This window comes from Rattus norvegicus, chromosome 1, assembly GCF_036323735.1.
Source record: "Rattus norvegicus strain BN/NHsdMcwi chromosome 1, GRCr8, whole genome shotgun sequence".
NCBI lineage: Eukaryota > Metazoa > Chordata > Mammalia > Rodentia > Muridae > Rattus > Rattus norvegicus.
Window position 1 is genome coordinate 208,645,175 of NC_086019.1, and position 21,586 is coordinate 208,666,760.

A 21,586-nucleotide genomic window follows, 5' to 3' on the forward strand; every position below is an offset into this window, starting at 1 on the left:
AGACACACATATGTACCACCAGTGCCTGCACACACATGAACATATACATAGCATCATGAAGAAGTCCATGATGACTTCGTGGATGCGCAGTGCAGAGAGATCCTCAGTGTGAAATGCGATTCCTTGTCAGGAGTATGTTAGGGGCATAGTGGGAGTGCACTGCCCAAAGGTGTGCTGCGGTGTGCACTGTGCCAGGGATTGGGCTTTCAGCTCTGGAGATGGCCCCTTCCCTGAGTGCTTGTCCTGAGTTCTTTTGGCTTCTTCTGGCTCCTCAGGTATAAGTGGGTGATTTAAGTCTCAGTCAGGGCTAACACTGGTTGAGAAGGCAGGCATCTTAGAGTGTGTATGTAATGCCAGCCTGGGGTTGTTGATCTTCCTGTCCGGGCTGCCCAGTTTAATGAGACATATTTATGCAGTGTAGTATTTACTATTCTTCCTCGCTTTGTCTAGAGGTTCCCTCACCTTCGCTGCAGTCTCATGGAGCAGCCCTTACACTCATCTCAGGCGCCAGGCAGACATGGGCAAATCCTAGCTGCCTTCGTCCACAGTGCTGCTGAGACTGTTGTAGGCAGGAAACGAGCGGCAGCTGCCTTTCTGCAGTGGTGGACATGCGGCCCCAGCGCTGCTGCGTGCCTCACTGAGACCCACACGGACCGGCAGTCAATGCTGACTTGCCCCTCAGCTCTCACTGTGGGCTTGTGGCCCACTGGGAGTTGTAGATATTTGCTCCTGGTCATCCAGTCATCCGTGTAACATATAGCAATAGGACAAGCATGACCTCCTCAGTTCTTGTGGTGTAGCCCTGACTCCAGGACCTCACAATGTAACTGTTCGGAGCTAGGAGGGCTTTCAAGAGGGGATTAGGATAAATTAAGGCCAACAGGGTGACTCTGATTCACATGACTGGGGCCCTAATAAGAAGTGGGGATCAGACACAGGGTAGCCTGTGAGGACAGGGAGAAGACGCCAGCTGCAAGCCAAGGGGACAGGTCTCAGGAGGAGCCAACACTGAGATTCCTCCATCCTGGACTTCTGATGCTGTGGAAACAAACAGATGCACAGTTAAAGACTGAAACACACAGGCTGGGCTTTTCTGGTTGGATTTGACGAAGATCAAGACCCCCTGAACTTTACCCTTGCAAATTGGCTTGGCAGGCTATGGCCAATGAGCACGGTGTGGGAGATTTGTTCTTGTGGCCTCCGAAGCTCCTGTCCTGCACTGAATGGCAGACCCAGCACGGTTGATCTCTCCACCCATCCACAGTGCATACTAACCAAAGCAACTTACAGAAGTAAGGGTCTGTTTGTACTTAAAATTCCAGAGGGATCCGAATCCATGATGGCAGAGTAGAGGCATAGCAGTTGACGTTGAGAGCTCACAGCTCCCATCTTGAATTCCAAGCAAGAAGCAAAAGGAATTAACTAGAAATGGAGTGAGTCTTTTAACTCTCAGAGCCCGCCCCCACAGTGACATACTTCCTCCAGCAAGGCCACACCTCTAAATCCTTCCCAAACAGTTCTACCAACAGGGTATTGAATAGCATTCAAACACATGAGCCTATGGGGATCATTCTCATTGATGACCACCACAAGGGTCATCATCAATTATAATCACCATTACCACCCTCCACCATCACCATTATTCCTAATTGATAATTCACTATTATCTAATTGACATGCCCAGGTGTGTGATTACAAATTCAATCAAGGTGACAATCAAGATTAAAGGTCAGGGGCAGGTGATTTGCATATCTGCTACTTCACGGGGCTGTTGGGACTGACCCCAGGTATACTGCCTCATACCTCTAAGTTCAGAAATCCAAGATCCAAGTGCTGGCTTCTCCAGGATGCCCTGAGGAGCCTCTGTCCCACTCTTCGATTTTTTTTTTCTCTATAGGAACATCATCCCGATAATCCTGCAGCCCCCATCCTATGCGCCACCTGTGTCATTCCTGTTTACCATCCCTGTAATGCCATGAATTAGGTCAGAGCCACCCTTCTCCAGTGCAGCCTCATCTTAATTGACCACACCTGAAAAAACATTTCTAAATACGTTTCTGTCTTCTTGGGGTGGATGTTGCTTATGGTCACCTGCATCTTTCTGGCTGCCAAACGTGTGACGTGAGGCCCAATGTACTGAGGAATCAACACGGCGGTTGCTTAGTAGGTCTGCCCAGCAGGTGGGTGGCAGACCTAGGTATTCCTGACCTGTGAATTCTGTCTCTTCCCAGAAGGGGCTCCATGGGGCACCACTGGTGCTTTCCAAACCTGCTGTTTGTTTCTGAGGGTTGGTTCTCAAACTGGGGAGGTGCAGAATGGGCGTCACTGCTCTGCCCACCAAGTGGCAGTGAGTGCCAGTCTTTGTGTAGCTTACAATGGCCAACAAGTCCTCTGGGAGGCAGCATACAGCCCTGGGCCCCTCTAGGCACTTGCCAGTTGGCAGGTTCTTGTCAGCTGTCGGGGGGGGGGGGGGGAGAGAGAGAGAGAGAGAGAGAGAGAGAGAGAGAGAGAGAGAGAGAGAGAGAGAGAGAGAGGCTGCTGAAATGCTCTGTGTGAGGGAACCTGAGTTGGGACGTCCCATCTGTGTACTGTAACCCAAATCCTGCAGTGATTCCTGAACTGGGAGTGGTGGGGTTATGTGCAGCCCCAGGAGGCTGTATCTCTTATCAGGCTTTTGTTGTGTCAAGATCACAGAGAGTTCTCACCTAGCCCTGGGCGGATGGAGGAGGGGGGCCCATGTGCCTCCTCTCTGGAAGGAACAACTGGTCCCACCAGGTCTTGTAACCCAGGAAGGTCAGAGGGTCACCCTGAACTCAGCCAGTGACACCTGAGAGGGGCCAACAGGAGCGTTCATTCATGTGTGGGGTGTCAGCTTCCCTGGCTGGGGTTGGAGCCGCTAGACTAGTGTTCAGGGTTGACAGGAGCTGAGCCATTCTGCAGCCATGAGAGCCTTCTGGTGCTCAGGGACAGGATCCTGAAGGCAACAGGGCCTTCGGTACCCTTAGGCAGGCCCACACAGAAACCCCTGTGAAGCACTAATTCTAGCCTCTTTCAGCAATTCCCCAGCTCTCCTAAGCTGTCTTCACAGTAGGAAAGCGCATCCCTGCACTCCTGCTATGGCTGAGCAGTGGAAACCTATTTTAATCCAAGACAAATGAAAAGTCTTAGTTAGACACGAACTTGGTCTGGCTTTGCTTCCCTTGGCTTCCAAGGAGTGCTACTGAAGGCTCCTGGGAACACAGCTGAATGTCACTCTTCCAGTTCTCACAGGCAGGGATGCATCTTTAGGAGTGTGGGTGATGGAGGCCCAGCAGAGCTGTTTAACCTTTTAAGAAATTACCTCTTGCAGTGACTGGTTTGATACTCCCCAACCCTGCTCAAATAGTTTCTCATAATTGCCACCCCTCACCCTTCAAGTGGTACGTACAGGTTGGGTTTTGTTTTCTTTTCCATTTTTTCACATGCGTGTATGTGGTGTGCATATGCACATGCATGTTTGGCTACATGATGTCCAAAGTGGATGTCTAGAGCCATCCTTCACTGACTGCTCTTTCACCTGTTCCCTGAGGCAGGGGTTAAGGCTCTACCAATCAAACCCAGAGCTTGCCCTTCTGGCTGGTGCCGTCAGCCAGCTCTGTCTGCCAGATGCACTGTCCCTGCCTTCTGGGGCTGGAATTACAGATGCATGCCACACCCACCTGGCATTTATATGAGTTCTAGGGATTTGAACTCCAATCCTCACACTCTCACGGCAAGCGCTTTTAATCATAGAGCTTTGTCACCGGCTGTCATACGGTTCTGATTTTCAGTTCAGAGACAGTGTTGGTGATGTGAAGACTCACTCTCACCCCTCAGGCTTCCCATAGTGAGCTCCTGAGGCAAGGTATCATAGTTGCCAGAGAGCAAGCCATGCACACCTCAAGGGGCACCATCGCACAGTCAGCGGCAGCACCAGGGGCTCCATGTAAATGGATGGAGAATCATGCACAAGACTCGTTTTATCTTTATCAGGAAGGAGTGCGGCTTTTACACAGGGGCACACTGGATCTATTAGGTGTTACAAATAGGAAATCATGCAGTATATCCAACCATGTGTCCCAGGGCAGCTGTAAATACCTCAAACAAAAGAGGTTTTATTTCCTAACGCAATCACACAGTTCTCAAACATGGACTTTTGTAGATGGCAATGCTATATTCCAATATGAAATGCACTGGGAGGGTGTGTGGACATTTTAAAAACATGTCATCGTTGCATATGAGGAACCTGAGTGTCGGGGGGGGGTCCTGTAACCCGTGGGATGTCTTAGAGACAGCTGTATTTGGCTATGACTCTCAGTGGATATCCCCCACCACAGTGCACTCCTGCGCTCTGGTGTGCACATTTATGCATAGAATAATCTTGGTTTCGGTTCCTAGGCTGGCTGGTCAGGTAGTCTCAGGGGTTAGCCTGTCTCTACTCCCTAGTGCTGGGACTTTGTGAGGCTTCTGGGGCTCAAGCTCAGCTGCCATGCTTAGAGGGCAGGCACTTCATTGACTCCCAGCCCTGACTGAGTTCTTTTGCTTTCCCCAGCCTTTCTGTTTGAGAGACAGAGGTAAACTTTACTTCGAAGTCAGCAAGCCACGTCTCTTGGCTCCCGTGTTCTGAACACGTAGCAGTGGGGCAGAGGGGACAGGAACTGGAAGGAACAGGAATCTTTTGATCCTGTGCCCAGGTTAGTGGCTCCGATGACCTTTGGCATCCTGACTCATGCCTCTGTTCTTCCTGCAGAAGTGCATTCGATTTAACCCGGACGCCACCGTGTGGGTGGCCAAGCAGCGGATACTGTGCACGCTGAACCAAGGCCTGAAGGATGTACTCAACTATGGGCTCTTTCAGCCCGCCAGCAACGGGCGTGACGGCAAGTTCCTGGATGAGGAACGGCTCCTGCGGGAATACCCACAGCCCATGGGCCAGGGTGTGCCTTCCTTGGAGGTAAAGAGCCCTGTGTGACCGTGCGAGGGCTGGTGCTGTGCAGCCTGGGTGCAACCGAGGGCAGCATTTTAGCCAGGCTCTGGTTGGTTTTCCATTAGAAACTCAGCCACCCTACAGTTAAGGTCTGGCTCCTCTGGACCTTCCCTTTTAGGCATGTGGGTGACAGGTACCCGGTGGTCCTTCTTGGTGGCCTTAGAGGTGTGGATCAATGGCCTGATTAGCTGATGACAAAGCGGGAGCTGAGTTTATGGGGGCATCTGGATGTGGGCTGGGGTAGGATGCAGGGCTAAAGCATCGTAATCTAGCAGCAGGCTTGGACACCTTCCAATTCCATTCAGAAGCTACAGGCTGAGCTTAGAAGACACACACTCCTCAGGCAGTCCTGGCGGTCCAGTTCTTCAGGACTGACGTGTTCTGACACTTAAAAATCAAGGAAGTTCCCATCTGAGTCATGGGCGGACCTTGCCTTCTGTGGACTTGTCATGTTGTGTGGGGTAGAGGAAGAACAGAACACAGTGATGGCACTACACACTACAGAGATGGCTCAGGGGTTAAGAGCGGTGGTTGCTCTTCCAGAGGTCCCAAGTTTCCCAGCAATCACATGGGTGGCTCACAACCATCTGTAATGAGATCTAATGCCCTCTTCTGGCCAGTGGATGTATACGCAGAGCACTTAGACATTAAATAAATTTAAAAAAAGAACAGCTGCTGCTCTTCCATAGGACCCAAGTTGATTCCAGCCTCTAAACACATACACACACACACACACACACACACACACACACACACACACACACACACAGAGGAATGCACACACACATGTACACACATACATATATACACATATACATATATACATAGACATAGACACACATATATGCACACACATGTACACACATACATATACACACATATACACATATACATATATACATAGACACAGACACACATATATGCACATACATGTACACACATATACATACACATATACACATGCACACATATATACATGCATATACATATACACATATATGCACACAAATACACACATATACATACATATACACAGACACACATAGAGATTGCTTTGTGATTTTGAACACTCATTGCTGTTGCAGAGGAACTGGTTTCAATTCCCAGCACTCACTTGGTAGCTTACAACCATCTTTAACTCCAGTTCCAGGGGATCTAATGCCTTCTGACCTCCATAGTTAACAGTCACATACATGGTACATCGATATACATTCAGGCAAAACACCTGTGGACACAAAATTATATATATATTTTTTTTTGAGATAGGGTTTCTCTGTGTAGCCTTGGCTGTCCTGGAATTCACCCTGCAGATCAGGTTGGCCTCGAACTTATAGAGATCTACCTGCCTTTGCCTTCCAAGTCTAGGGTTAAAGGCATGTGTCACCACCACCCAGCATAAAATAACATTTAAAAACATTAGATTTTCTTACTTTTATTTTATATACATAAGTTTGCGCCTGTGTGTTTGGGTATGCATCAAATATGTGAAGCACCCACAGAAGCCCGATGACATCATCAGATCCCCCGCAACTGGAATTATGGATGGTGGTAGGCCATCATGTGCAGTTCTAGGAACAGAACCTGGGTCTTCTGAAGGAACAGCTAGTGCTCCTTACCATAGAGCCATCTCTCCAGCTCCCTAAGTTTAAAAAAAAAAGTCTAAAAAAGAGAAAATAATACAAGGTCAGATTTCAGTTGGGGAACTGGCGATGTGTCCCTGTGTTCCTGTCCTTTATTCCCAGGAGTGTGACAGTCTCAAGAGAAGATCAAGAAGGAGGCATAAAGTTCCTGAACCTGAGTTCAGGAAGGTCATTCCACTCTGTGGCCTTTGGGGCTGTTGTCCTTGTGAAACAGATAAGGAAACTGAGGCTGAGGTGGGAAGGTGACCAGTTCAGAGTCACTCAGCAAATAGAAGGACCTCATGTTTCCTCTCAAAGTCCAGTCATATAGCTCTTTAGCAAAGGTCTGGGTGTCTGGGAGGAGAGAGATGTGTGATAAAGCTGACCACTGGGACACTGCATGCCTCAGAGTGTTGCCACCAACTCCCAAGTCCACTTCTCTACTCTGCAATGTAATTTCCAATGCCAAGTAGGCAGCAGTGTCCTGAGAGACCAGCAGGAGCCTCTGAGCCCTGGGCAGGGGGTAAAAGGATTGCTCACACAGCTCTGACAGAGCCAACTGACAGGGAAGAGAAAGGTAACATCCACAGTGCACTCCAGACAAGCTCGGGGCAGATGGATTCCCACAGACCGTGAGCCAGCAGGATGAGGTCATGAACTCTGGTGTGTCAGGCCATCTTACTCCTTGTACTGACTGAGGACCGACTTTCACAGTTGAGAGCTTTCCCTGTGTCCTGATGGCTACCGGCGGTGGGGCTCTGCAGTACAGATGCCGGGGTCTAGGTTAAGACTACGGTTGCTTGGCCTTGGTCAGAATGCTTTTCCTTTGAGCATCCGTGTGTAGCATTTATAGTCATCTGCAACCTTTCCCTTGTTTCCATGACAGTTTCGCTACAAGAAGCGTGTGTACAAGCAGTCCAACCTGGATGAGAAGCAGCTGGCCAGGCTCCACACAAAGGTATGGGGTGTGTCGGGGTAATGCTTCCTCCACCCCATCGGGTCACCTCTGTGCTGTCTCTGGAGGACTCATTCCCCTGGGAGTGGCCCCTGGGATGAGCCTTGCTGTTCGCATTGCTAGAGACTCAGCAATGTAACCAGGGAAGCTGGTGGAGGTTGAACGGGGGTTGCTGTTCCCCTGGTGCCCGAGGGAGGTTAAAAGGCAGCAGGTATGGGGGGGGGTTGGCTGTGTGGTGAGGTAGAGGGATGCTTGCTGACCACCATCTCTGGTTGCTGTTGTTGCCAAATTGGAACAGACCTTATAAAGGCAGGAAGTTCTGGTACAATGAGAGGAGAGTTCTGTGCTAGCTGGAGGGGTCTGTGCCCACTGATGAGTCCCTGTGTCACACACCAGACATGCCAGGGAGGCCCTGTGAGCCAGGAGCATGCCTGGAGCAGGAGGCAGAGATCCTGAGGCATGTGGGTGGAGCCTGGGGAACAGGGGGTGGACACTGCCTCTCCTTACACACCCTGAGGTGCCTGGTGCAAGCCGGCTGAGCTCCCCTGCTATGGGGAGTGCGCCTGGGGCTTTCACAACCTGCAGGTTCCTTGTTCCTCAGACGGAGCAGGGTTGCTACCGTGGGTTTCATTCTATCTTCGGTTAATTTTTTAAAAAAATTAGTTCTTTGACAATTTTATACTGTATGATCCATCCTGTATAAATGCATTTCGATAGATCTACAATTCTCTCTTGCCTCCCTCTCATCTCTATCAGCCCCCATAGTTCCTGCCACTCTCGTTCCACCAGGGCCATCTGTGTGACCATTGGGTTGAGCCTATCTACTGGAGCCAGATGGGCTCACCAGTGAATTCACAACTGAAGCCAATGACTTCTCAGTTTCCTTGAATGTATCAGCGAAGAGTTCAGCCATGAGGGGTAGACCAGAGCCCCTCATACACCCATGTCTGAGTACTGATGGACACACTCCTGTGCAGACCCAGTGCAGGCATCTATGACTGCTGACTACAAGACTGCAATGTCTGTGTCTTGCCAGGAGATGGCACTGTGCAGCCCTTCTCCCTGTCTTCCAGCTCTTGCTGTCTTTCCTCCCTCTCTTCCCCAATGTTCTCAAAGCCTTAGAGGGGACAGTATCAGTGTCTCATTTCAGGCTGAGCAGTGACAAGTTGCTTATTCTCAGCACCTGTGCAACCAGGGGGCTCTGCAAGCACTGAGAAGAGAGTTTTCTCTGATTAAGGCCAAGAGTAACATTGTTTAGGGAGTGAACAGATATTTAATAGGCCACTTGGCACCATGTCAATTTAGTGTTTCCCCAAGGGCCTGTGACTTTCCCTACCATGGATTTTTGACCCAGTTTATAGCACTGGGCTTAGATTCCTGCTGTGGAGTGGGCCTCAAAGGCAATCAGGGAGTGGTTACTCCCACTAATCTGCCGCTGTCATGCTATTGCCAGCGGATTGATATTGTGGATTATAGGATTTATAGCTGGACGAGACCGTTGGTGCCCTATCTCCCCGAAGATAGGGCTATTTCATAACTTTTCAGAGTTATTGAAGCTAGCCGCCCACGAGGAAGTGTCCAGCTCAGGCCCATTTTGATTTCTCGATATCATGAAATAAGCTGTGTCCTGTCTCCAGCTCTAGTCTCATTATCTAGTTCTCGTGAACAACCCAAACGGCAGCAGTCTGTGGTGCTTCAGGGTCCTCTGTGGCCTCCCTGGCCAACATTGTTTTAAGTTTTGTGCCTAAGTTATCCAGGAAGAGGCTGGGCTCTTCCTGATCCTGCGGCTGAGCTGTCTGCTGAGGTTGGATGTTGTAACTTCTCTAATAGAAGAGGCAGGCAGGCCTGGGAGGCTCAGGTCCTGTGGCTGACCTCTGTGACCATCCTGGACTAGGTGTCCCCGAGGGCAGGTGTCACTGTCTCGATCTGGGTCTTGTGGGGTGTGGTTCAGCAGTTTCCTCTTACGGATGAGAGACCCCCAGCCTCAGCCTCAGTCTTCCTTCTGGGAATGGAGTAGGTCTGAGTGAGTCCCGGAAATTATCAACTGTCACCCTGCCCCAGTGATCTGCTCTCACCACACGAGAGCATCGCTTGTTCCCAATATGGCGGAACCTACTTCTGCATTTATCATAACTTAAAAACCACAGACAGACTGAAATTCCCTCGACTCTCTGACATTATAGCTAGAAGTTGGATTCCTGGGTGCCCAGGTTATGGCTGTCAGTAGAATAAGCTCTCTTTAGATGGTTATGAACTCCACTCACCAGGGTTCCCCACCTTAATGACCAAGAGACCCCTAGTGTCATTATGTAGGAAGTATAGTTTGTTGTGAGAATTCTGGAGGGACAGACATTGAGGTGTTGGTACAAAGATAACAAATAGCTAGGATTCTGAGACATTCATCCAGTACAGGCCCATGGTGTTGGCTGTGTGTTGATCTTGTGCTTGGCCTCATGTGAACCTTGGTGGTAGTGGAGGGGTGGGAGGTCAGCAGTGCCCTGTGCAGAGGAGGCAATCTTTTCTTAGTCTATAAAGATCCTCCCTCCCTTCCTCCTTTCTCATCTATCTTCCTTCCTCCCCTCTTTTCTCCCTCCTTCCCTCCATTCCTTTCTTTCTCTCTCTTTTCCTTCCTTCCTTCCTTCCTTCCTTCCTTCCTTCCTTCCTTCCTTCCTTCCTTCCTTTCCTTCTTTTCTTTCCCCAGCATGAGCTCATGTAGTCCAACTAGCTTTGAAATCATTCTGTAGCTAAGGATGACATTGAACCTCTGATCCTCCTGGCTCCAACAGGAGCTTAGATTAAAGGTATGCACCTACACATCCACTACTTGGCTCAAACCCAGGGCCTCATTCATGCCCACTGAACCTCACCCTTGCCCCTGTAAATACATTTTTCACAAAGACGTTTCTGTTTTGTTTGTTTCTTCTCCAGACCAATCTGAAGAAGTTTATGGACCACACTCAGCATCGCTCAGTGGAGAAACTGGTCAAGCTCCTGGACAGAGGCCTGGATCCCAATTTCCATGACCTGGAGACTGGAGGTGGGTGTTCATTAGGGAGGTCTTTTCTGTACTCTGGTGAATAAAGCATTCGGCCATTCCTTGGTTCAGATTTCTCTGCATCATTTGTCTCTTATGTTTTACTGGATTTTGAGTGGCCCCTTGTCTTAGTTAGGGTTTCCATTGCTGTAATGAAACACCATGACCAAAGTAACTTGGGAAGGAAAGGGTTTATTCAGGTTTTCATATCATGGTTTATCAGAGGAAATCAGGACAGGAACTTAAACAGAGCAGGAACCTGGAGGCTGATGCAGAGGCCAGTTACTGACTTGCTTCCTATGGCTTGCTCAGCCCTCTTTCTTATAGAACCCAGGACCACCAGCCCAGCCCAGGGAAGTCACCACCCACAATTGGCTGCCCCCCCATCAATCACTAAATAAGAGAATGCCCTACAGAGAGAGCTCAGGGGACATTTTCTCAGTTGAGGTTCCTTCCTTTCAGATAACTCTAGCTTGTGTCAAGTTGATGTAAAATTAGCTGCTACGTTCCCCAGGCATGTAACTTCAGCTCTGAAGGCCTGTATTTGTCTCCTTGCTGTCTGAGTCTCCAGCTCAATACATGCACACAGTAGGTGCACCTTGCATAGGTGTTAGGAAAGAAGAAAGCAAATGGGTGCAATACATGTGTGGGGCTGTTGCCGGCTGACTGGGGGCCTTCTGCAGAGCCCCTAGGCTGCATGTGCTAACCAGCCAGCCCTACAGCATGCTTGGGTTGTCCCTCTGCCTGGGTGCAGGCTTCCTCACAGACAGGCAGCTGCATGCACATGTCTTATGCTCCCTGCTGGATGCTGAGTTCCTTGGTCTTGAAATAACCTTGGGAGAAAGCTGCACTGGTTGGGAGAGGGCTCTTGGCTCTGCACTGCTAACACCTGGTCTGACTGTTCTTTGCTGTGGGCTAGACCTAGTCTTTGTGGGGTGCTGCTGAGCTGCCACTAGATCCAGAGTGCCTTCCTGTATTGCTAGTATCTCCTGCTTTTCTGGGCAGAGCTTAACCGAAGCCCAGGTGAACACTGGCTGAGGAGGAATGATATGGTTGAGGGTGGCGGGCAGAGATCCAGGCACTCTCTCCACAGAAGCTTGGACCAGTTTGGCCTGGTATGTGATCTCAGGACAAGAGAGATTTGACCTTAGCAGTGGGGTTCTTTTTCTTGCCTTCTTTCCTTCTCTCCCTCCCTCTCCTCCCAGGCTACCCCAGGCCTACTGCTGGCTCCCCAATGGCTTCTTGTCACACCTTGAAATTACTGTGTTGCACAAGATATGAAGGTGTCTTATAAAGTGTGGATTTTGTTTGTCATTTGGGGCAGCCTGGCTGACCCCTCAAGCTGAGGTGGGCCCCACTGGGTACTGATGTAACCAGCATGACCTAGTCTGAGCCCTGATGTGGACTGGGTTGCCTCCTTGCTCCTGTGTTTCTTTGGGTTTATCTGTAAGCAGCATGAGAACCAGGAGAGGGCTTGTTTCTGAGGATGGTGGTGACATCCAACATATGAGGAGAGATTAGGAGTCCTGGTGAGGGGATGTGAGAGGTGGTCCTGACCAGAATGAGCAGGCACCAGGGTCCCTGCAGGAAGAAAGTGATGCTTCGGTGCCTTTTGGTGATACTATGCCTCCTATGGCCTCAGGGATCCTGGCTTTGCACTGTCTGGTCCCTGCTTTCCCCATGGCTCTATGTTGATGCTCCCACGCATTAGCCTTGGGCTGGCTCTGGCTTGCTCAGCATGGATGGGAGCTGCCTTGTCCCATTCAATGGCACATAGCTCCAGTACTCTTGATATGGAAGTGAAGTGTAGCCAGAATGGCACATGTCCACAACCCCAGCACACAGAAAGCTAAGACAGGAGGATAGCAGTTCACTGCCAGCTTGGGCACATAGAAAGACCCTGTCTCAGATTAAAAGGTAAGAGAAGACCATGGGTGTAGTTCAGTGGTAGAGTGCTTTTAGGTTCCATCCCCATCACCAAAAAAAAAAAAAAGAGGGAAATGATCTATGGGCCTGTGGGTTCCTAAGGATGAACTGGAGCCTTCAAATCTCCACAGATGACCTTCATCCAGGCTTGGGGCTCTGTCCTCAAGGTCTGTGGCCTGTATTTTCTCCTAAGTATGAGTCATTGGTCTTGGTAGAAAGCTGCTTAGGTCTGGTTCTCTCTCCTTGTTTCATAGTGACTGTTTCTAGAAGATTCTATAAGGGATCAGACCAGGCAGTGTGAGACTCTCACCTTGACATGTTTATTAGGACATGGCTGGTGTTTGCAATGGGAGTTTTCTTCCTGACGAGAGCTGCAGCTCCTTTGCTCCCATCCCCTTGTACATCAGGGTCTCTGGTTCTGTGGTTTAAGCAGTTGTCATCCTGGGGTAGACCCCAGTTGATACTGACCGTCTTGAAGCAGAGGCATGCATGTGGTGGCCTCCCTTAGCCCTATCTAGAGCTAGAACAGAGGTAGTAATGATGAGCAAGGAGCTGGTGCTTAGAGAAATTCCAAGAAATTCTGCCCTCTCAGCACCAGGTGTGAGGGACCTGGAAGCTCAGAGCATGGAGCCCACAAGGGATGATTGTTCCGTGTTCTCTGAAATGCAGCCAGCCTTGTACCTGAGGGGCCCATGTTCAGTGAAACCCCTGATCCAGCTAACCAGGTGTCTTAGTTAGGGTTTTATTGCTGTGAACAGACACCATGGCCAAGGAAACTCTTATAAAGGACAACATTTAATTGGGGCTGGTTTACAGGTTCAGAGGTTCAGTCCATTATCATCAAGACAGGAACATGGCAGCGTCCAGGTAGGTGTGGGAGGAGCTGAGAGGTCTACATCTTCATCTGAAGGCTGCTAGCAGAATATTGGCTTCCAGGCAGCTAGAGTCTTAAAGCCCACACCCACAGTGCCACACCTACTCCAAAAAGGCCACAACCACTTGAACAGGTCCACTCCCTGGGCCGAGTATATACAAACCATCACACCAGGGATTGACAAAGAAAACCAAAAAGCATGTCTGTCCTCTCTCCTGTCATTGCCCTCTAAGAGACAGACTATGGCATCTATTTACTTCTTAATGGAATCCATTGGTCTTAGAATAATCTGGAGATGACTAAAAGTCAAATATGACATGGCTTTATAGGCTTTATAGAAGGAGCTTGTGGAGGTGACACCTTTAATCCCAGCACTTGGGAGGCAGAGGCAGAGGCAGAGGCAGAGGGGCAGAGAGGCAGAGGCAGAGGCAGAGGCAGAGGCAGAGAGGGGCAGAGAGGGGCAGAGAGGCAGAGAGGCAGAGAGGGGCAGAGAGGGGCAGAGGCAGAGAGGCAGAGGCAGAGAGGCAGAGGAAGGTGGATTTCTGTGAGTTTGAGGCTAGCCTGTACTACAAACCAAGTTCCAGGATAGCCAAGGCTATATAGTAAAACCCTGTCTGGAGAGAAAGAGGAAGAGGAAGAAGAAGAGGGAAAGGGAGAGGGAGAGGGAGCAGGAGCGGGAGAGAGAGCCCCAGGGCTCCTGGACGTTTTCCTCCACAGGTACTGAGGGGCAGCTGTGTAACTGTGGCTACAGTGTAGGCTGTTGGCTGATAAAAATGAGCAAAGGCTGAGAGAAGCAACGGGTCTGCTAAGTGGGTCCTGGTGCCGCTCTCCTGGTCTAGGGTGGCTGTTTTGGAGTCACCACAAAGGCAGCAGTAGCCAGATGTGGCTGCAGAGCACAACAGACATATGGGGTTGGAGAGGGGACACCATTCTAGAAATTCTTCCCTACCTTACCCACAGAGGGCTTGGGGTTTGATGTCTGTGTTAGGGGTGTGTGTGTGTGTGTGTGTGTGTTTCTCACTGTCTCACTGGTCTGGTGTTCCCAAGCTAGGCCAGCTGGCTGGTGAGTCCCAGGCTCCCACCTGTCTCTATGTCCCCTGCACTGGGATTATAAGTGGATGCCCTCATGCATGGCTTTTTATGTAGGTTCAGGGGGATCTGAACTCAATTCCTTATGTGTGCACAGCAAACACTTTAGCAACGAAACCATCTAATTCCCAGGCCTAACACTTGTTTTCCTGGTAGACACTTGCCTCCTCTAGCTCTAACAGACTTCGGTTGTTCCTTACACATTTTGGAGGCTCCGAGCTGGGGTTGGTGACTTTCTGAGTCACTCTCTGAACAGCAGACTCGCTGCACACCAAACACCTTTGCTCCCTTTAGAGAGTCAAATTCAGCTTCCTTCGGAAGGCCGAGGCATGCCACCAGCCTCAGCCTCAGCCTCAGCTCTGCATCTCAGAGTCAGCTGCACTGGCACTGGGGAGCCATAATTGAGGCAGCAGTCATTCTGGGTTGACTGACATGCAAGTGACATGGGAATCCTGGTGGGGTGACCTGCCACTTAAAACCACACGGTCCATCAACAATAGTAGATGTCTGTAGCTGCTGGGAGTGTCAATTTCATTCAATAGCATGAAGAGAAAACTGAAGACTTCTCTCCTAGTGGAGGGGTCCTTGGGTCCCTCTCTGCCACAGTGGGACCTCTAGGATGTCAGGTGGATGACAGCTCCAAGTTCTGGAAAGGCAGTCACAGTGACAGCCCTAGGGGACTTAGTCCATCCCTTTCGCACCACCCTGAGCCACCTTGCTCATCTGGGCTCACCTCTAAGACCTGGCTACCACTGGTCCTAGTCAGCTTTCTATTGCTGTGATAAGCATAGTGATCAAAACTAGCTTGGGGAGGCAAGGGCTTAATGCAGCCCGCGATTGAAGTCTATTGTGAAGGGAAGCCAGGACAGGAATGTGAGGCAGGAACCTTGGGATAGAACTGAAGCAGAAGCCATGGAGGAATGTTGCTCACCGTCTTGCTCCCCATGGGTTGCTCAGCCTGCCTCATAGGATCTAGGCCAAGGGTGACATCTCCCAAAGTGGGACCCTCCCACATCAATAGTTAACCCAGAAAATGTGCCACAGGCTTGCCCACAGGCCGTTCTGATGGAAGTGTTTTCTCAATTGAGGGTCCCTCTTCTTATCTTATGTCAAGTTGATAAAATCCCAAGCAGTACACCAAGCGAGAGGTTCCGGCGGTGATGCTAGAAACTGTCAGTGGGGGTGGGGGTGGCTACTAGCTAAGTTCTTTATCATCCTTGAGAGGCGCTGTTTCCACCCACATATGACTGTAGTGGACTCCTGGGGAGCCCCGTCCAGCTCCCACAAGGCCCAATTAGAAGCTTTTGTGGACATTCGACTTCCCCTTACTCGGAGCTCTGTGACTTGGGGAGTGGAGGGGCCTGTCTGATGACTTATGGTCTGTATCTGTCACACAATTAATCACAGCGTGTAATCAATACCCCAGGAATTGCAGTGTCTGGAGGGAGCGGGGTTCTGAGACCTCATAAAAATGAGCCTGCAGACAACGGGAGGTGAGCAAATGAAGGCAGCCAGTTCATAAATACTGCCTCCTCCGGTGAGCCGGGTGCGTCTGGTTGGTCCTTGGAGTTCTAATAAAGAGGCCTATTGTTAGGCAAGAACTCAGATGCGGTGCCTACTTATTTTGCAATTCTTCTTCATGCGCCTGCTCCCGTAGAAGCATGGGAAGCTCATGAGCTAGAAGATAAGGTTCATCAAATATGGAAGGTGAACCACGAAAGGCAGCCTGAGAAGGAAATGAGTCTGGGCTTGGGTCTAGGGTTCATAAAGAACCAGTCTTAGGGTCACGGAAAAATCCCACTGGGTGGCTGGGGGTGTAGCTCAGACCCAGAACATACAGAGCCTGTATGCCTGAGATCTTGGGTTCCAGCCCAACTACTGCCCAAACAGCAAACAGCTGAGGCGGGTGCGGTGCCTGCAATTCCAACGCTCAGGGTGGGAGGCAAGAGGATCCAGAGTTCAAGGCCATCCTCCAGTTGCATAGCAAGTTGGAAAACTAGCCTAGGATACATGAGACCATGTCTCAAAAATTATCAGTTAATTAACTCTCGCCCCGAGTGTGAACCGTTCCCACATGCACTTATGCCAGCCTCTCTGTCGCTAACAGTCAAATCTGCTGTGCTGTGTTTGTCACACTGAGGCTCAGAGTTTAACTACGGCCATGCTTGGGGGTCATGGATCTGTGGGGTTTGTCAAGTGTGTGACTCCTGTACCTACCATCATCATCATCGGGGATCCCACCACTCTCTACACACCCCCATGCTTGGCTGTCTTCCCCCACCCAGCCACAGTCACCTGTGTCTCTGTTGTCGCCTCCTTTCCTACAGCGTCTGTGGGAACTGGGCAGTATGTTGCAGTCAGACTGGCTTCATTCACTCAGTGTCCTGTGCCCAAGTTTCAACTGTGTCTGTTTGTGTCTCTTTATCGTATTTACTTGGGTGTTGGGGGAGCATGTGCACCGTGCACATATGTGGAGGTCAGAGGAACTCTGTGGAGTCGTTTCTCGCTTTTTACTTTTATGTGGGTGCTGGAATTGAACTCAGATTCTCAGGTTTTCTCTGTAAGCACTTTACCTACTGAGCCATCTCAGTAGGCCTAGCAGAATTCTTCATATATGGTTCCTCCCAACTTGTTCCCCCTGGCTTGCTTTGTAATAGAAGCCTGGACCACCAGCTCAGGGATGGCACCATCCACAATGGGCTAGGCCCTCCCCATCAATCACTAATTAAGAAAAGCTACAGGCTTTTCTACAGCCTGATCTTACGGAGTCATTTTCTTAATTGAGGTTCCTTCTTTCAAATGACTAACTTGTGTTAAGTTGACCACCAAGTGGTTGCTGGGAATTGAACCCAGGTTCTCTAGAAGGGCAGTCAGTGCTCTTAACCGCTGAATCACCTCTCCAGCCCCACTGTGCTTTGCTCTGTAAGATGATGCCGAGCTGTCCTTCAGAACGCCCTAGGTGGCTACACCCTGTCTCATTTGTGCCAGTGATGAGGGAGCAGGGCTCTCTGCCCTCAAGGGTTAAGGGCTCAGTGTTTTGTGTTTGGCTATTCTGACCCTGCAGCATGACCCCTGCAGAGTCCCCTTGAGGTGAGAGTGCATCTCCTAGGGACCTGGGAAACAGCACACCAGTGTTCCGTGTGGAACCCATCACCGTCTGTCAGTTCCCTTTGTTGGGGATTTTGCTCAGGCCTCTCGACCACTTGGGGAGGGGGTATTGAGTTGTTCTCTGTCATATTGGATATCAGCATCTCATACATTAGTGTTTGTTGTTGGAAATAGTTTCTCTAAGCCTGTGAGTAACAGATTGACTTTACATGAAGTCCCTCACCCTATGTAAGAGCCTTGAGGTGTTTTTTAACTTTAAAATTATTATTTATGTGTATATGTGTATATTTATGTGTTTGTGTGTGTGTGTGTGTGCATGCATGTGCATGCATGTGTACATGTGCGTGCATGCGTGCGTGCGTATGCCCATAGAGGCCAGCAGAGGGCATCAGATCCCCTAGAGCTGGAGTTACAGGCAGTTGGGTGCTACCTGACTCAGGTGCTGGGAGCCAAATTCAAAACTTCCGCAAGAGCAGCCTGTGCTCTTAATTGCAGAGCCATCTCTCTGGCCCAAAGGTTTTTGTTTTGTTGTTGTTCATTTTTTAATAAACCTGTCTTAGAAAAGCTTTGGCTTAGGGAGTTTCTGCAGACCGCTCACCCACTGCTACCCTGTGACATCAGCATGGTGTATTTTGCCACCGTTAACCCTCATATCCACATGCGAGTGTTACAAAGTCCATGCACTATTCTGATTTCCTCAGTTTTCCTAAATGCTTTCTTCCTGTGAGAGGATTTCAGGATTTCACCTTTACTTGCCCTGTCTCTACAGGCCGAATGGCTCTGATGGTTGCTTGGTCTTGATGACCTTGGCAGCTTTGAGAACTGGTGTGGTATTTATTCACATGCCTCTGTGCACACGTGGCCAGTGCTTTCCTCTTGACTGAACCTAGATCCTGCAAACACGGGAAGGTGTGGGGCTGGCAGGAAGACGGCAGAAGTGAAACAGACATCTCACCGTGGGTGGGGGCTCCTGCTGTCAGCCAAACTGACTGCTGACCTCCCTAGCATGGCCCTCACTGCAGCTTTCCTTCCCTGAGAGCCGCCTGCTGAGCCTGTCCCATACAGGTACAGGGCTCAGATGGTACAGCCCACTGTTGAATGGGGATTTATGTCCTGCCTCCTGAAGGGTACCGTGGCTGTCCTTGAGACTGTCCCCCTTGCTGCCACTTACTGGTTACCCAGTCTCTGTGTGGGTTGTGCTTTATGCAGGTGTCTCTGAGGATCCCTCAGGTCTGAGCTCCAGGGACGCTCGTCACACAGAACCTGTGCACCTCCCCTGGCAGCCTGTGTCACCTCTAGATTGCTTATAAAACCTGATTCATGGACACTGTGAAAAATCTCTCTTACATTGCGTTATTTCTTGGTTATATTTTATTGTTGTTATTTTTCAACCTGCGCATTGCATTAACTTTCCTCGGAAGACGTGAGTGAACTAAGGTTCACTCTGGATGGAGCAGAACGAAGAAACAACTCCAAGCCCAGCCCAGCCCAATGACTTAATGTCACTTAATCAGGCTTGGTGACAGGAGCAGTACAGAGAGGGGACACTCGTAGGAGTCTGGCTGAGGGGACTCTCACAGGAGCCTTGGTGAAGGGTTACTTATAGGAGTGTGGGTGACCCTAAAGCAGCTGCATCACTGCAAAGCCCCATCCCAACTTGGGTAATGTCCCCACCCCACTTCATTAACCTTCAGCTTGTATCCTTTAGCACCTTGGAAGAGACCACATGTAGCTGGGCAGAATTTCATACAAAAAAGGCCAGGTGGGAGCAGCTGGATCTCAGGCCTGGGCCTGATGACCTTCCCCTCCCCTTGTTCTGTGAGAGAATATCCTCTGGCCTGACCTTGGGGGTCTCTTGTGGGCATCAGCTGCTCTGGTGAAGATGGGGGCAGCTGGTATTAGAGAGGAGAGGGTTTCCTGTTGTTGGAAACTCACAACTCACAACTGAGTGGCTGGCTGACACTGTGGCCTCTGAACTCAAGCCGGAAAGCAGTTCTCCGTGGTGTATTTGTTCTGCATCTTGCCTTTTACACTTGGGGTGGCTCAGGTCAGCCTGTGTGCCCCGTCTCCAGTCCCCACATCTGTGATACGCTCATTACTCCTCCCTGTGTTAAATTTTCCATCCTGGGACCCTTTAGCCTCCTAAATCAGTGTTTGAAGAACTGTGCTAGAGGTCACCCAGTCCTGACACGGGAGATAGCGCCCCTTGAGATGCTTGGTTTCTGGGACCCCTTGTCTTGTACATGGAACACACACACACACACACACACACACACACACACACACACACACACACACACACCCTCCAGCTGCCGCTCTGAGTCCCTTACACCCCCACCTTGCCCTCCCTGGGGTGCTGTATCCCTGTAGCCTGCCTGAAGTGTTTCAGCTGGCCTGCTGGGTCCTGCCTCTTTCCTGTCCTCCTGGTGCCTCTTGGAACACATCTGGTTACTTCCCAGCTACGACATTCCCAGGATATCTCTAGGGTGTCGGTGTGTATAACTTTAAGGTTAAGTGACCCAAGTTTGGGTACCAGCCTTTGCTCAGGTGTACTCGCTAAAATTCTAAAGTGGTTTTAAAACCAAGGAGTTTTCAGAATGTGAAAAATGAGGGCTATTTTCAAGACGCTCTTGCAAACACCTGTGTGGGGCCATCTCTCAGGTAACCTGAGGCTCATTGTTTTGACTGGACATGGCCAGTGAGCCCTGGGTATCCACTTGTCTCTGCTGGGGTGACAGACACGCACACTAGCACTCAGCTTTTGCTGGGGATCCGACAGGCGCCCTACCCACTGAGCTTCTTCCCCTGCCTTGAGATGGAGACTCAAAACCAACAGCTCTCAACCTGTGGGTCGCAACTCCTTTAGGGGTTGAAAGACACTTTCAGAGGAGCCGCATATCAGATATCCTGCATGTAAGATCTTTACGATTCATAACAGCAGCAAAATTACAGTTATGAGGTAGCAACGACATAATTTTCTGGTCAGGGGTCATCACAACATGAGGAACTGTATCAAAGGGTCACAGCCTTAGGAAGATTAGGAAGATCCCTGTAGAGTGTTGTCACTCTGGGTCACAGAAACTTGTAGGTTGTCCTGGTGCTCTGTGGTCACCTGAATGTGGCACCTAGAGGACCCCAGTTCTTATCTTTGTGGGAGCCCTGCAGCCTAGTTTCTGACAGCCACAAAGGGTCTGCGTGGGTGCGTTATGAAATGGAAAGAGAGAGGGTGCTAGCCTTTCCAGCATCCGGTTAGAGTTCTCCACAGTTGTTCCTATGAGGGACATGTCAAGATGGCGCCCAGGCTTCTGTCCTCAGTGAGTGTGCTAGGACTCTCCAGGACTCATAGCACCAAGGCCCACACAATGGAACCCCTGCTGCTGCTGTTTTGATTTGCTTGTGTGACCCCTTGTGACTCTGTCATTTTCATGAGGTTGTCTGAGTCACCTGACAGCGTGAGGAATGGGAACCGGAACTGTAGGCCCAACTTCACGCACTCTAATGGGGAAGAGTGCACAGTGAGGCTTGGCAGCACTCTTAGAGTGCTCGTTCTAATGCCTCTTTGTTTGTCCCCTCAGAGACGCCCCTGACCCTGGCTGCCCAGCTCGATGGCTCCATGGAGGTCATCAAAGCTCTCAGAAATGGGGGTGCACATTTGGACTTCCGCTCCAGGGATGGGATGACTGCCCTTCACAAGGCTGCCCGGATGAGGAACCAGGTTGCCCTGAAGGTATGTCCTGGGCCTGACTCATGTGGGCAGCAGGGCTCTTTATCTGGTTCTTGAGCTATCCTCACAATGGTTTTCTCTCCAGGGAACCATGAATCCTGTCCCCACTGGAGCTTGGAAGGGCAGCTGAACACCAGGCTCTCCCACCTGCTCTGTGCTATAGCTGCTTCTAGAACTAACCACCTTAGGCTACCTTGATCCCTCTCATCCACAGAAGAGTTCATGTTTCCAATGCACGAGCTGGTGAAAAGC

General features: G+C 50.2%; 1 protein-coding gene across 16 annotated transcripts in view; it reads left to right on the top strand.

The window, feature by feature from the left end:
• The window catches only part of Shank2 (SH3 and multiple ankyrin repeat domains 2), a 445,157-nt gene that overhangs the window by 70,031 nt on the left and 353,540 nt on the right, over positions 1 to 21,586 (top strand). For all 16 annotated transcript variants that reach the window (XR_005490582.2, XM_063274304.1, XM_063274282.1 and 13 more), the window contains 4 exon segments: positions 4,769 to 4,972; positions 7,511 to 7,582; positions 10,508 to 10,616; positions 21,186 to 21,337. Coding sequence is in view for 15 of the 16 variants with exons in the window: in XM_063274304.1 (XP_063130374.1) it covers positions 4,769 to 4,972; positions 7,511 to 7,582; positions 10,508 to 10,616; positions 21,186 to 21,337 (537 nt within the window). In the remaining variant the exon portion in view is untranslated.